This window comes from Periplaneta americana, chromosome 4 (genome assembly GCF_040183065.1).
Source record: "Periplaneta americana isolate PAMFEO1 chromosome 4, P.americana_PAMFEO1_priV1, whole genome shotgun sequence".
Taxonomy (NCBI): Eukaryota; Metazoa; Arthropoda; class Insecta; order Blattodea; family Blattidae; genus Periplaneta; species Periplaneta americana.
Window position 1 is genome coordinate 119,617,493 of NC_091120.1, and position 13,927 is coordinate 119,631,419.

Below are 13,927 nucleotides of genomic sequence, written 5' to 3' on the forward strand. Positions count from 1 at the left end.
ATATTTCGGAAGATGAGCAACAATATTGTGAACCAAAATGTGTTTAAGCGCTACAATGAGTGTTTCTGTATTTAACATACTTTCAGCATTGCCTTTGGAAAAGGTAAACTCGTTTTCTTACTTAACTTGTCGCGTGATGTGCGGGATTGTATACTGCTGCTTCGACTCTACTTCTGTGGGCAGAGGAATATAAATAAAATGTATGCACTGTAGAAAAATAAATGCGTGGCAGTGCATAAATATGTGCTAGTTTCACATTTAACAAACTTCGGTTAATGTTTATTAGTACTGTAACTTATTGTTAACAGGGTTAGAAGAGAGTGAGGAAATGAATGATTTGATTGACCCAGAAATGTTTGAAGTGAAAGGAACAAATCATTTTCCTGACAGTAATGCTCCGAAGAAGGGAAGAACCAATGCAGAGAAACAGGTTGTGTATAATATTTTTTTCTATTCTATGTTACATTGAGCTTTTTATTACAGCTTTCATTTCTCTCTCTCCCTCTCCCCATCTCTCTGTTTTTATATCTCTCAGAAATAATGTTCTAACTCTGAATACAATGGATAGTATGAATAAAAATGTACAGTATGTGCTAAATTACTTGAAAACAATTACATGAGTTTTATAATTTCAAAGTGAGTGAAAGACAAAATAATTTTAGGAAATGAAGATCATGTTGTAATTGCTATTTTTTCACATTATGTAACTCCGTGTGGAAAATAGAGATTTTGTTACTGCATTTGTTGTGGTTAGCAGCAATATTGTGTTTCAGTTCTTGCTGCATGTAAAAATTGTATGTACAGATATGGAATTAAAATTTGGAGCTAGTTTTGATGGGAGTCCACCTGTATGTAGGCAACAATTTCACATGACTGTCCACAAGTAGCATATATACAGGGGCTCTTGCACATGCACAGTGTGTCGTAAGTGAAACTTATAGAATAAGGGAGCTCTAAATTTTATTTCTGTATCTGTACAGAGTTAATGTTTAAGTTTTACCCATACTTAAAATTTACAAGAATTAAGATCTGACTATATTGTGTTCATGAAAATCGTAAACATTTTTTTATGTAAGTTAAAAAAAGACTCTTGAATATAATTTATTGGCCCCGGTGCAACTCAGTTGGCTAAGGCGTTTGCCTGCTGATCCAGAGTTGCGCTCAGGTGCAGGTTCAATTCCTGCTTGGGCTGATTACCTGGTTGACTTTTTCCGAGGTTTTCCCCAACCGTAAGACGAATATCAGGTAATCTGTGGCGAATCCTCAGCCTCATCTCGCCAAATATCATCTTGCTATCACCAGTCCCATTGACTCTAAATAACCTCTTACTTGATACAGCGTCTTTAAATACCAAGTAAAAAATATATATAATTTATTATTAATGAACGTATCTTGCATAGTTTATTGTCACTTTAAGAGGCTTATTATTTGTAAAACACACATCAGGCGCCATTTTTTTAATCGTGAAAAGAATGTAAAATATGTAGAATCTCACTGCTTCAGTAATTTGGAAATTAACATAACCTGATAAATGAACTATACTTCAGTTCGTTCTTTTTACTTCTAATCTTTACACTTGTAATTCTCGGATTTTTTTCCCTGTTCTTAAAATGTGACAAAAATATAAATACTACCCGCTACACACAAAGTGAAGACGGGGTGGGGAGCATCAGTTGCAGTAAGTTAGACAGCAGAGGCGGTTTGTGATTGTTACTACCTTCCGTGTTCATAAGAAAGAAATAACAAGAGAAAGAAGAAATGAATATCTTTTTGGGATTATTTATTTTCATCTCCATTTTTGTATTTTTTGATTACAGTATTCCATTCGGTAAGATCTCAAAATTAGGGGTTGCCTCATAAGTAGCCACTGTCAAATGTACAGTTTCCCTGGAAAAGAATGAGATGATTGAATATTCCTAAGTCTCAGATGTAAGACACTGCGCATGATCGGAGACCAGAGCACTGATACACAAGATAACGAATATTGAGTTACTTAAATTCAGGCTGTTTGGTTTTTTACTAGCATCGTTCCGAAATTCACTTCAAAGACTGCAAAAAAATATAACATTACGTAAATAAAAGATAAATATATACATAAATCATGTAGTTAAATCGACAATGGACCTTCATGACTAGATCGACACTCAGCACAGAAAGGAAAGCTTTCGTGTCGTTTCAATAGCTCAGATGCTAAGACTTCTGCGTGTTGTGTAGAAGAGTGCGAGTTCGGTTCTTAGTCAGATAACGATTTTTTTGTCTATATTATCTATTGAAATAGCTAAGTAACATTGAAATAGAGTTTTACAATGTCCTGAGATTAAGTGTTAATGATCGCAAACAGTACAAAATTACAAGTTATATTATAAACGTTAATCTAATGAATGCCTTTATATATATACACACACACACACACACACACACACACACACACACACACACACACACACACACACACACACACACACACACACACACACACACACACACACACACTCTCTCTCTCTCTCTCTCGCTCTCTCTCTCTCTCTCGCTCTCTCTCTCTCTCCCTCTCTCTTCCCCTCTATCTCCCTCTCTCCCCCTCCCCCCTCTCTCTCTCCTCTCCCTCCCTCCCTCCCACCCACCCTCAATGCATATATATTAAAACTAACAATTAAAATGAAATTAAAAAATATTCCTAAGGCACACAGACAAACTTTTACGAAGTCTTAGAGTCCTTAGGCTATGTCATTTGATGAGTAATTATTGCAATATTTTATTAGTAGCTTTCCCATATGTGTAAGAAATGCACTCGCACAAAACAATTTTTGTTAAAAGTGTGGCTTTGGATTATTTCATTCTCACCCCTTCAGTTGGTTATAACTATATTATCTACGTGTTTGCAATAGTGGTTAATTTAATGTGGATTCAATTTTATTCATGTTATGATTGAATGAAAAAGCACTGTTGCAGTTATTGACTAATTACATATATTAATACTAATGATGAAATGCATCTGTTAAGTAACCAATTGCAGTATCTTTTGCAAAATCTTGAATGCTTAAGTTGTCAATAATATTTCTAAATACTATATACTATAAGACGTTAAAAGAATTTGCAATAGATTTGGGATCCTCTACTTTATAATCACTGGTTTTAATGAAAAAATATTTTCTTTCTTAGGATATCTACAAGTTTAAATTTAATAATATTCCGAATAGCTTTAATTGCACTATCTGAATTTTGTACTTTTCTATTCAAATGTATTCTATTTCCCTCTTTCATAATTTTTGATAAATTACACTGTACTTGTAGTATTTAAGAACATGAGGATCATTACATTGCAACTCATTACATATAGATTTTTCTTTTTAATACATGAGATTTTTAAGTCCCTGCGTTATCTACATGTTTTTACTTTTGAATTTTTTCACAACATTGAGTGGAAGAATATCCACTGAAGTGATTCTGAAATTAAGTGAAAAATACAATACATTTACTCTTAATATCAGTAGTACCAGTATATCATATACGTTTTTCCAAGATTCATTTTGTAGACATAAATGTAAATAATAGATACAGCATTTACGATCCTTTTTAGTTTTTAAATTAATATTTTGAAATTGTTCAGTGACATTGGAAACACTTAGCATTTGTTTATCATGTTCAGACAATAGGTTTAGGATGGAATGAGGCCATCTAATGCTTATCTACTAATATTGTATTAATATGTTACAATTTATTCATCATGAACGTTTTCAGCATATTTATGCCATCTTCAGTTATTATACTTTGTCTTTGTACATGCTTAATATATGCCACAATGGTGAAACATGAGTAAAAGCGACATAATCGTTGTATGCTATTTAAATGAACTTATGGATTACAGTGTTCATACAGCTATTGATTACACACTGTCACATCGTAATGAATTAAAACACACACACTGAATGAATGAATGAAACAACTAAAACAGAATGTAAAAATTTAACGCACTAGCAGATGATGTTTGGTAAAATTCAAGATGAATGTCATTAGTGTCAATCACTTAGTTACATTTTCAATAAACCACTTTAAAACGATTAAATACACACTGACAGAATGGGACAACTAAAAGAGAAATATAAAACATAAGCTTTAACACACTAGTAGATGATGCTTGGTAAAATTGGAAGATGGATGTCATTAATGTCAATCACTTAGTTACATTTTCAATAAAACACATTAAAACAATTAGTCTCTGTGTTTGTAGTGATTTGTGTTGTCTGGTTTTCAGCCACTAACAGTAGAAGTGCAGTGATGTTGTTATTTGGTATCAGCTTACTGTGGTTGTGTATTAACAAATTTCAAACGTTGTCACTTCTCGGAGTTCAGATAGCCAGACTGTAAACACGCGAAATATTAGGACTTTATACAACTGAAGTACTTTTTTGTAATTTTTAGTTCTTAAGGAGAAATTGTAGAATAACTTACGTGCAGAAGCTTGTATTGTTGTATTGATATGTTCATATCGGTGTCTCGACTCTGACTGAAATTCGGGAAGTGCTCACATTAAACAACCTTACGCTAGTGTACATCCAGCAGTACCGGAAGTGGGGTTAGCGGTGGGGGAGCCTGTATGGAAGTTTGCCTAAATTGTTTATATGGAATTAATTTAAATAAGTTGAATAATGGGTTGGAAGTATTAGTTATTTGCTTGTTTATGATGGGATTACCTTGATTGTAACTTTTAGCAATGTAATATTGTTCAGCCATGTCAATTAAAGAACTATCGTTAATGACTTTTAGAACTTTTAGCGTGTCTGTTATGCTAGTTAATTCATGCCCTTCATCAATAAGATGTTTTGCAAATTTTGATTTGTTTCGATTATATTTGAAGTCTGTTATGTGTTCCTTGTATCTGATTTTAAAGTTACGGCGTGTTTGACCTATATATGTCATGGGACAATTTTTACAATTTAGTTGATAAATACCACTGTTTTGGAAAGGTTCAATATTGTTTGTTTTATTAAGGATTTTATTATGTAATTTGTTATTGGTTCTTGGAGCAATATGGATCTTCTGTCTTTGAAAAAATTATTTAGTTGATTAGAGATTTTACCGAAATATGTCATTGCTTGCCAAGACTTTTTGGGTTTTGAAATTTCCGGAGTGAGTGTGGTAAATTTCTTTTTAGACAATTTTGACTTCCTTTTATTAACTAGTTTTTGAATTAGATGTTTGTCAAAACCGTTTTCTATTGCCAGATTTTGGATGTATTTGTATTCTTTGTTATAATTTTCTTTGTTCAGTGGTGTTGTAAGCATCTGGTCTATTAAATATCTGAATTTACTCATTTTATGAGTTGTGGGGTGTGTGGAATTTTTATCTATGGAATGTGAAGTGGCTGTTTGTTTCCTGTATATATCAAAGACTATTTTGGGAGGTTTTAATTTAATATTTAAACCCAAGAAATTTGTGCTGCCATTAGTACTTGCTTCATGAGTGAATTTTAAGTTCTGATGTAATTTATTGAATTCATCTTTTATAGCATTAGTTTGATCTTCGTTATTATCGTAGATAATCAGAGTGTCATCGACATACATCGTACGTACATGGAGAAGTGGAAACTATTAGTTAAAGTATTAATATGTTCTTTTTCAAGTTTTTGTAGGAATACATTTGCTAAGAAGCCTGATAAGGGATCGCCCATTGCTAGACCTTTGGATTTGGCATAGAATTTATTATTAAATTTAAAGTAATTTTGTTTCAATGAGAGTTCCAGTAAGTTAATGACTTGTTGAATTAGATTACTATTGAGTTGAAGTTCGTTCAATTTTGCAGATATTATAGCTAAAGTTTCCTTTATTGGGATGTTTGTGTACAAGTTTGTTATGTCTAGCGATAATAACTTCGTTGTTTTGGTGGTTTTTAATTTTAATAATTTGTTTATTAATTGTTTTGTATTGTTGATTGTGTATTCATTGTCGTGGATCATAGTTCTATTTAAAAAATTGTATAGATATTTATTGAGTTTGTAATTGGGGGCATCTCTACAATTAACTATAGGCCTCATGGATAGTTCGGTTTTGTGTGTTTTTGGAAGGGTTTTCAAGGTGTGGGCTCATGGGTTTTTTGTGAGGATTGTATGACTTTTATTTTGCGGAATTAAGTCTGGAGAATTCTTGATAGCTGATTTTATTTGTTTTTGATATGTGTCAGTAGGGTCGGTTTTCAATTCTACTATCTGATTATTATTAAAAACGTGTTAGTTTTGTCTATATAGTCTGTTTTGTACATGAGAAGAACTGCATCATTTTTATCAGCTATGTTGTGACGTGTTTTAGCTGTTTTGAAATCTTTTTTGGTATTGGGATCAGCAATATAATCATCTAGTTTTTGTTTTAGATTCTTTATTATGTTGTGCACAACATAATAAAGAATCTAAAACAAAAACTAGATGACAATAAAACTACGCACATCACGCTACTGTATGAGCTACCGAGACAAGACAGTGACAGCAGCAGTCCAGAATGTAAATCCCATAGCAGGCATTTGCCATTCGGTACAAAGAAGCAATGATATTTTGTGACTCGAGCCATGTTGTGAAATCGTGGTCATTTAAGACTGTCTTCTTCGTGATCCTTATTCTGGGCCTTGTCCTTGTTGTGGTCCTTATAACAATTCTTGTATTTGTCATGGTACTTATCGTTATGTCGATATCGAGTGAACCGCACTGTAGAACTTTAACGTCTGATGACCAAGAATCGTCTCATTCTTTTTAAGGGTAACTGTACATGAAGATTGTTAAATGTGTCGTCCTTTTTGATTCTAATAAGTTTAATTCTGAAAAAAATATATTCACAAATAGCATATGCATAGAATCGAACATGCTGCGGTTGTAACAGCAAATGATCTGAGACATGGATATTTAGAGGAGTCTGTATTTTTAAATACATCTAAACCATCACAATCCTTATGGTTGTTTTTCACAAAGGTGTCATTTTGGAGAGCAGCAACCTCAAATTGGAGTTATGCAACAATAGACCAACAGACAATTTGAAAAAAAAAAAAATTGATATATATGCACAAATCTGTTTTTTGCTGGATTATTTAACTCGAAAAAAATTAAGAATGCGATATCTGCATTTTGCTGCTGTTTATAAGCAAAATTCGTTTACTTACTTACTTACTTACAAATGGCTTTTAAGGAACCCGAAGGTTCATTGCCACCCTCACATAAGCCCGCCATCGGTCCCTATCCTGTGCAAGATTAATCCAGTCTCTATCATCATATCCCACCTCCCTCAAATCCATTTTAATATTATCCTCCCATCTACGTCTCGGCATCCCTAAAGGTCTTTTTCCCTCCGGTCTGCCAGCTAACACTCTATATGCATTTCTGGATTCGCCCATACATGCTATTGCATGAAATTTATTTACCTATTTTGCTTTGCAATATTAAATCAACTGCTGGTCTGTCATTAAAAATTGGTTAGCCCTTTTTTAGTATTATTTGTGCTATTTTATAATAATATGAATGTTATAATACTTCTTGCATAAAATGTTCAATAAAAACCAGATTTTTTTCAGTGGACATCTCGAAAACAGATTTTTGGCATTGGTCTCTTATTGCGTAACTCCATTCAATTGTAAGCTTGGTTGTATCTTCAGAATGGTTATGTTGAAAGGATTTGCAAATAGAGAGAAATTATTTTCCACTTGTTTAATTAAAATCACAAAACCTTCTGTCTCTAAATTCTGAAAGTAATGTTTCCAGGATGTCGCAGTATTTATCTATTTTTGAATCAGAAACATTTGGAAGTGACTTCAGACAAAAAAAATGATGAATCTCATTTTCTTTCAATTACACTTTCCACACATTAATCCTCATGGAAGAAGATTTCACCATGTCATACATGTTAACTATGTTCTGATCACGTCCTTGAAAGCCACCGGCATGGCTCAGTTGGTTAAGGCATTTGCCTGCCAATCTAAAGTTGTGCTCGGGCATGGGTTCGATCCCCGCTTGGACTGATTACCCGGTTGGGTTTTTCTGAGGTTTTCCCCAACTGTAAAGTGAATGCTAGGTAATCTATGGCGAATCCTCAGCCTCATCTCACTAACTCCCATCTCGCTTTCACCAATCTCATCGACGCTAAATAACCTCGTAGTTGATACAACATCATTAAATAACCAACTTAAAAAAAAAAAGTCCTTGAAGTTGGCAGTATCGTTTGTTCAGCTGTTCAGAAATATCTGTTATGAATGCCAAATCACTATTCAGATAGTACTGCACAACAGAATGAGCCACTGTTAACAGTAGAGACAAAGCTAGAGGAAGGGATTCAGCTTGGAGAGGGGTGTTGTCACTTGGATCTTACATCATAGTCAGGCACTGTTTCACAAAAAACAATTTTGCGATGCCTGCTCTATATAATTAAATTTGATTAATGATTGATTCTGTGTCTGTTATAAAATTTTCTCATTCCTCTTTTCGTCTGAAAGTGTATGTCCTGCTGCTTTTCTGAAAAACCTCTTTTAACTGCTTTCAGTCTGCTCTTGTCTTTTTTTGTTTGTTTGTTTGAAAACAGAAATTTCACTGCAGAAATAACTAGGAAAGCCTAGGATACTTTAATACTACAAGATTTTTTCACATTTACTGCTACCACCACCATCATAACTGCTACTGCATCTACTAATACTGCTAATACTAATTTATTTTATTGGGCCTATAGTGGAAAGAGTTTAGCTGTTTTGTATCTTACATTAATGGATTGTATTAGAATTTAATATTGACGAAAATATTATTTTAGTTTCCAGGTATTTTCAATGGATGTCACTTTTACTTGGCCGGTGTTGGAGGAATGTATAAATTTGATGATCACAAATTGACTAAAACAGATATGACTACATTAATTAGAAGTGGAAATGGAGTTGTCTTGTTAAGGGAACCAGATCCAGAGAGTATTCCACCAGGGGAGCGTACTGTTCCATACCATGCACCACATAACAGTGTGTTAGCAAAATGTTCCCATTATGTTATTTATGGAACTGGCAAGGAAGAACCCAAGTTAAAGTATAATATGACTCATATAAAATCACTTCCAGTGCAGTGGTTGTTTGAGTGTATGGAACGTTTCAGCATAACAGAACCTATGGAATTTTCAAATAACTAAGATGACCTTTGTGGATGTAGATTGAACTGAATAACAATTACCTTAGCTGTACTATTGAGGTATAGTATACAGTGGGTGAGCTGGCCGCACTCAGAAATCTGAAATAAGTTTTTTCTTCAATTGTTACAAATAAAGATTTCCTTAAATTGAGTAAACGAAAATGAAAACCACTCTAAAATAAAGTTTAATATCTTTTTAAAAATGATTATATTTTTGTTAATGAGTAAGCAGTTGAAGATGCTGGACTATATTAACTTTGACCTAGTCCCATCCAAAATATTTTTCCTGATGATAGAAGAAGTAGTTCTTTGAACTATAATTAGTGCATACTGATGACATTTTCCAAATCTGCAGTCAATGGAATCTCGAGAGAACTATGCAAATGTAACATCCCATTCCCATCTGGATAATTACGCTTCCAAATAATGAACACTCCCGAACCATATACCAATTACAAGATATTAACAATCATATCATAAAGATTGAGTCATATAGACCTCGTCCACATATTACACAATGTCGTAAGTGTCAGGGTTTTGGTCACACCTCACGTCATTGTAATTTACTCACTCGATGTGTTAAATGTGGAAATAATCACTTATTCGCCGAAAGTTCTCTGAAAGATCCTGTACACACCCCTAAATGTGCAAATTGTGACGGCGCACATACTGCCAGCTATAGCCAGTGCCCCGTTCAACTAAAGAAGAAAGCGGAACTTCAAGAGAAGATGAGAAACAGGAGAATTCCCTCTGAAGAACGTTCTACACAACCAACGTGGAAACACAGTGACTTTCCTTTACTTGCAAATCCTGGCAATACCAAAGCTTTCCAGTGAACATTTAATTCTTCCAGTGCAGCATCAACATCATCAGAATCAATATCAGACTCCTTCAAAGATATTGTTAACATCCTACGCTCACTGAACATTCAACATACAATTCAGCTTATCCGCACAACTTTTCATAAAATCCAAAATGCAAATGACTCAATATCCAAGGTAATAATATTCATTGAAGGTTCATTAATCTTTTCAATTTACAATCCATAAATGGTCCCTAAATGCTTTCCAAACACAGAGGTCTAAACATCTTAAATTTCAATGCAAACAGAATAATTCATCAGACATATGAACTACAAACCTTGCTCTTTAATTATGATATTGACCTCGCATGTATTAATGAAACTCATCTAAAACTCACCATGAAATTTCGTATACGCAACTATACTGTTATCCGTACTGACAGAAACAACCGACCTGGTGGAGGAACTGCTATACTCATTAAAAACTCCATTCCATATCGAACAACCATACTACCGATTTTTCAGACTCTTGAAGCCACTGGTATATTCATCCAGCTTCAAGGAACAGAAATAATAATAGCATCTGTTTATTATCCGCCATACGCTCAACTCAATACAAATGACCTGATCTTGCTTATCACTCATCACAAACATTTCATTTTCTGTGGTGACCTCAATGCCAATCACAAATCATGGAATTCCTGACTGAATACTTCGAAAGGTGAAACCTTACTATTACATTCAAATCAATATCATTATTCAATTACAGGACCCAAAGAACCAACGAGAATTCCCTGGATAAACACTCATCATCCAGTTGTACTTGATATTTGTTTATATTACACAAAATACTCTCCAGTTCAACAAATCTGCTTAAACGCTCTCAACTCCGACCATATTCCAGTTCTTTTGAATTTCAAGGCCCCCTTTCATGTGATCTCAAGTCAACCTTCTACAGAGAAAGTTACAGATTGGAATATCTTCACGAAACGCTTGCACCAAATCATCCCGGGTAATCTACCGACCTTAAAAACTTCTGAAATAGAAACTGCTATACAAATATTTTCTGACACTATAATAGAAACATTCGATGAAACGTCCTCCACATTTACTTTTGAGACATCAGATAACGTTTACGGTAGTAATGAATTAAAACATCTTCTTAAAGCCAAAAATCAAGCTCGGAAACGGTGGCAGCTTTATGCGGATCCTCAAGCAAAAAGAGCTTTTTATCGGTATCAACGTGTTATCCGAAGAAACTATGAGACTTACAAAATCAATAAGTTTGCCGACACAGTGGAAAATATTAAGCCTTCAGGAAAAACCTTCTTGACTTTTACAAAACGAATGCTAGGAAAAACTACCACAAAAAAGTCAACACCCATTAAAGACTCAAGTGGTACATTTAATTATGATCCTATTGATAGGCTTGAAGCTCTTGCAAACTCCTTTCAAAATCGATTCTCCTCCCATCATCATTCCTCACTACAAGACTTTTCAACAACAATATCGCAACATGTACAGTCCATATTACATCGGCCTGAACCTAGAAATACACCTCACGTATGACCACAAGAAATCAAGACCATAATTATTCGAAACCTAGCACCGAAGAAGACACCTGGCCCGGATAAAATCACACCAGCCATATTGAAGAAATTACCAAAAAGAGCCATAACACATTTAACAAAGATATTCAACTCATGTCTACATCATAATTATTTTCCAACAGCATGGAAAACAGCACACATTTTGCCAATAGTTAAACCTGGAAAAGACCCAACATTACCCCAAAGTTATAGACCAATCAGCCTAACCAACTTCCTTGGAAAAATTTTTGAACGTATCATTCTGGCACGACTAAAGCCATATTTAACTGGACCAAACGCCATCCACCATGAACAGTTTGGATTTAAACCTCAACATAGTCCCAGAGAAGGACTTCACAGATTAACGACATCCATCCAAAGAGGATTTCAACTTGGACAATATACAGTAGCTACATTTATTGACATCCAGCAAGCTTTTGATACTGTCTGGCACACCGGTTTGTTATATAAACTTCACAATCTTAACATTCCTGTAAATCATATTCAACTTATCGCCAGTTATCTTACAGATAGAACCTTTCGTGTTCAAGACGGACGCTATCTCTCTAACCCTCACGTAATAACTGCAGGAGTTCCTGAAGGATCGGTTTTAAGTCCAACACTGTACTGTGCATATACCAATTCATCCCAAATGTAAACTTACGCTATACGCTGATGATACTGTTATTTATACTAAGCACATAAACATTCACTTTGCTTGTCTACAAATGCAGGAAGCCTTAAATATGGTAACCCAATGGTCCACAAAATGGCGTCTCAAGATAAATGGCTCCAAGTCGCAAGCAGTTGTTTTCACAAGAAAATTTCCGCTGCATTTTCAGCCCTTCACCATCCAAAATGAAAATATACCTTTTACAACTACCGTCAAGTATCTTGGAGTTCTTCTTGATAAGAGACTTACTTTTAAACATCACATCACACATATTCGTGAGAAGGCCTTCCAAAGATATATGCTTCTCTACTCATTTTTCAAGAGTTATACATCTTTAAATATCAAAACAATGCTGTACAAAGTATTAATTCGATCCTACATGACATACTGCTGTGAAATATGGGCTGAAGCAAATACACGACATCTTCAACGATTAGACGGACTTCAACGAGCCATCTGTAGAACCATCACTGAAGCGGATTATCTCATCCGAAACAGTTAACTGTATGACGATCTTGGGATACTATACTTCTCAGATTATATCAAAATTCTTCGCACAAAATTTCTAGCATCCCTCCACAACCATCCAAATCCATTAATAAGTAAAAATATACCGGTTCCTCTTACATGACATTATCAATTTGCTCACTCTACTATTGGTAGAGTAACGTTGCCTTGAAATATTTTAGGTTCTAACTTGTCATATGATCTCCTACACTTCTTTTAAAAGGAAAGGGCCAAATTCGACCTGGTACTTATGAAGGAACAATCATTGAAAAAAAAAAAAACAAAAAAAACGGAAGGCAGTTTGATCAAAGACCTTATTATTACTATGCAAGGTCTTTGGGTTTGATATGCCATCGCATGTTATATCATTTTGAACATCTGACTTTCTATTAATTGTTTCATTTCATTCACAAAATACAAATTTTCTAGGATTATAGGTTAAGTTACCTGTGGGAGAAGGACAAATGTCAGCTGTGCCTTATTTCGACCGTTACAATCAGTGCTACACGGAAGAATTTTTTATAGCTCGACAAACGCATTCTCGCTACAGTGTGTAACGGAACTAATGCTGCATCTACACAGTTCAATATTCCAATCGCGTATGCGTGCAATCTGGGAAGAATATTGAAAGAATCAAGTTTAAAAGGTACGTTCAATCAATAATACATGGTGCGCCGTTTTGAACGTCGTCTTCACTGCGTAAATCTATACTAATAATAAATCTGTAGTCAAAATTTTTCTGGCAATTTTCGATTTTCCAAAAATAATTGGTATTAACATGTATAATTAACCATCATGAAACCGAAAATCGCTTTTTTGACATTTTTGTTTATATGTCTGTCTGTCTGTCTGTCTGCCTGGATGCCTGGATGTTTGTTACCTTTTCACGCGATAATGGCTGAACGGATTTTGATGAAAATTGGAAATAAATTAAGTTCATTGTAAGTTAGATTTTAGGCTATATGGCATTCAAAATACTTTATTTAAAAGGGGGTTATAAGGGGGTCTGAATTAAATAAACCGAAATATCTCGCTTATTATTGATTTTTGTGAAAAATGTTGCATAACAAAAGTTTCTTTAAAAATGATTTCCGATACGTTTCATTCGAAGCAAAATTTTGGTGGGACCAAATTGCACCAAAAACGGATTTTCTATGAACTAAATGATCATATTTTAATTATTTGCATGTAATAACAATTAAGAAATATGTTAAAGGAATTAT

General features: G+C 34.2%; 1 protein-coding gene across 5 annotated transcripts in view; it reads left to right on the plus strand.

Moving 5' to 3' along the window:
* The window catches only part of LOC138698151 (BRCA1-associated RING domain protein 1-like), a 188,845-nt gene extending 179,506 nt beyond the window's left edge, over nucleotides 1-9,339 (plus strand). For all 5 annotated transcript variants that reach the window (XM_069823893.1, XM_069823891.1, XM_069823894.1 and 2 more), the window contains 2 exons: nucleotides 309-430; nucleotides 8,772-9,339. In XM_069823893.1, the coding sequence (XP_069679994.1) occupies nucleotides 309-430; nucleotides 8,772-9,134 (485 nt within the window). In that variant the 3' untranslated portion in view covers nucleotides 9,135-9,339. The remainder of the gene's footprint in view (nucleotides 1-308; nucleotides 431-8,771) is intronic.
* Nucleotides 9,340-13,927: the final 4,588 nt, after the last annotated feature.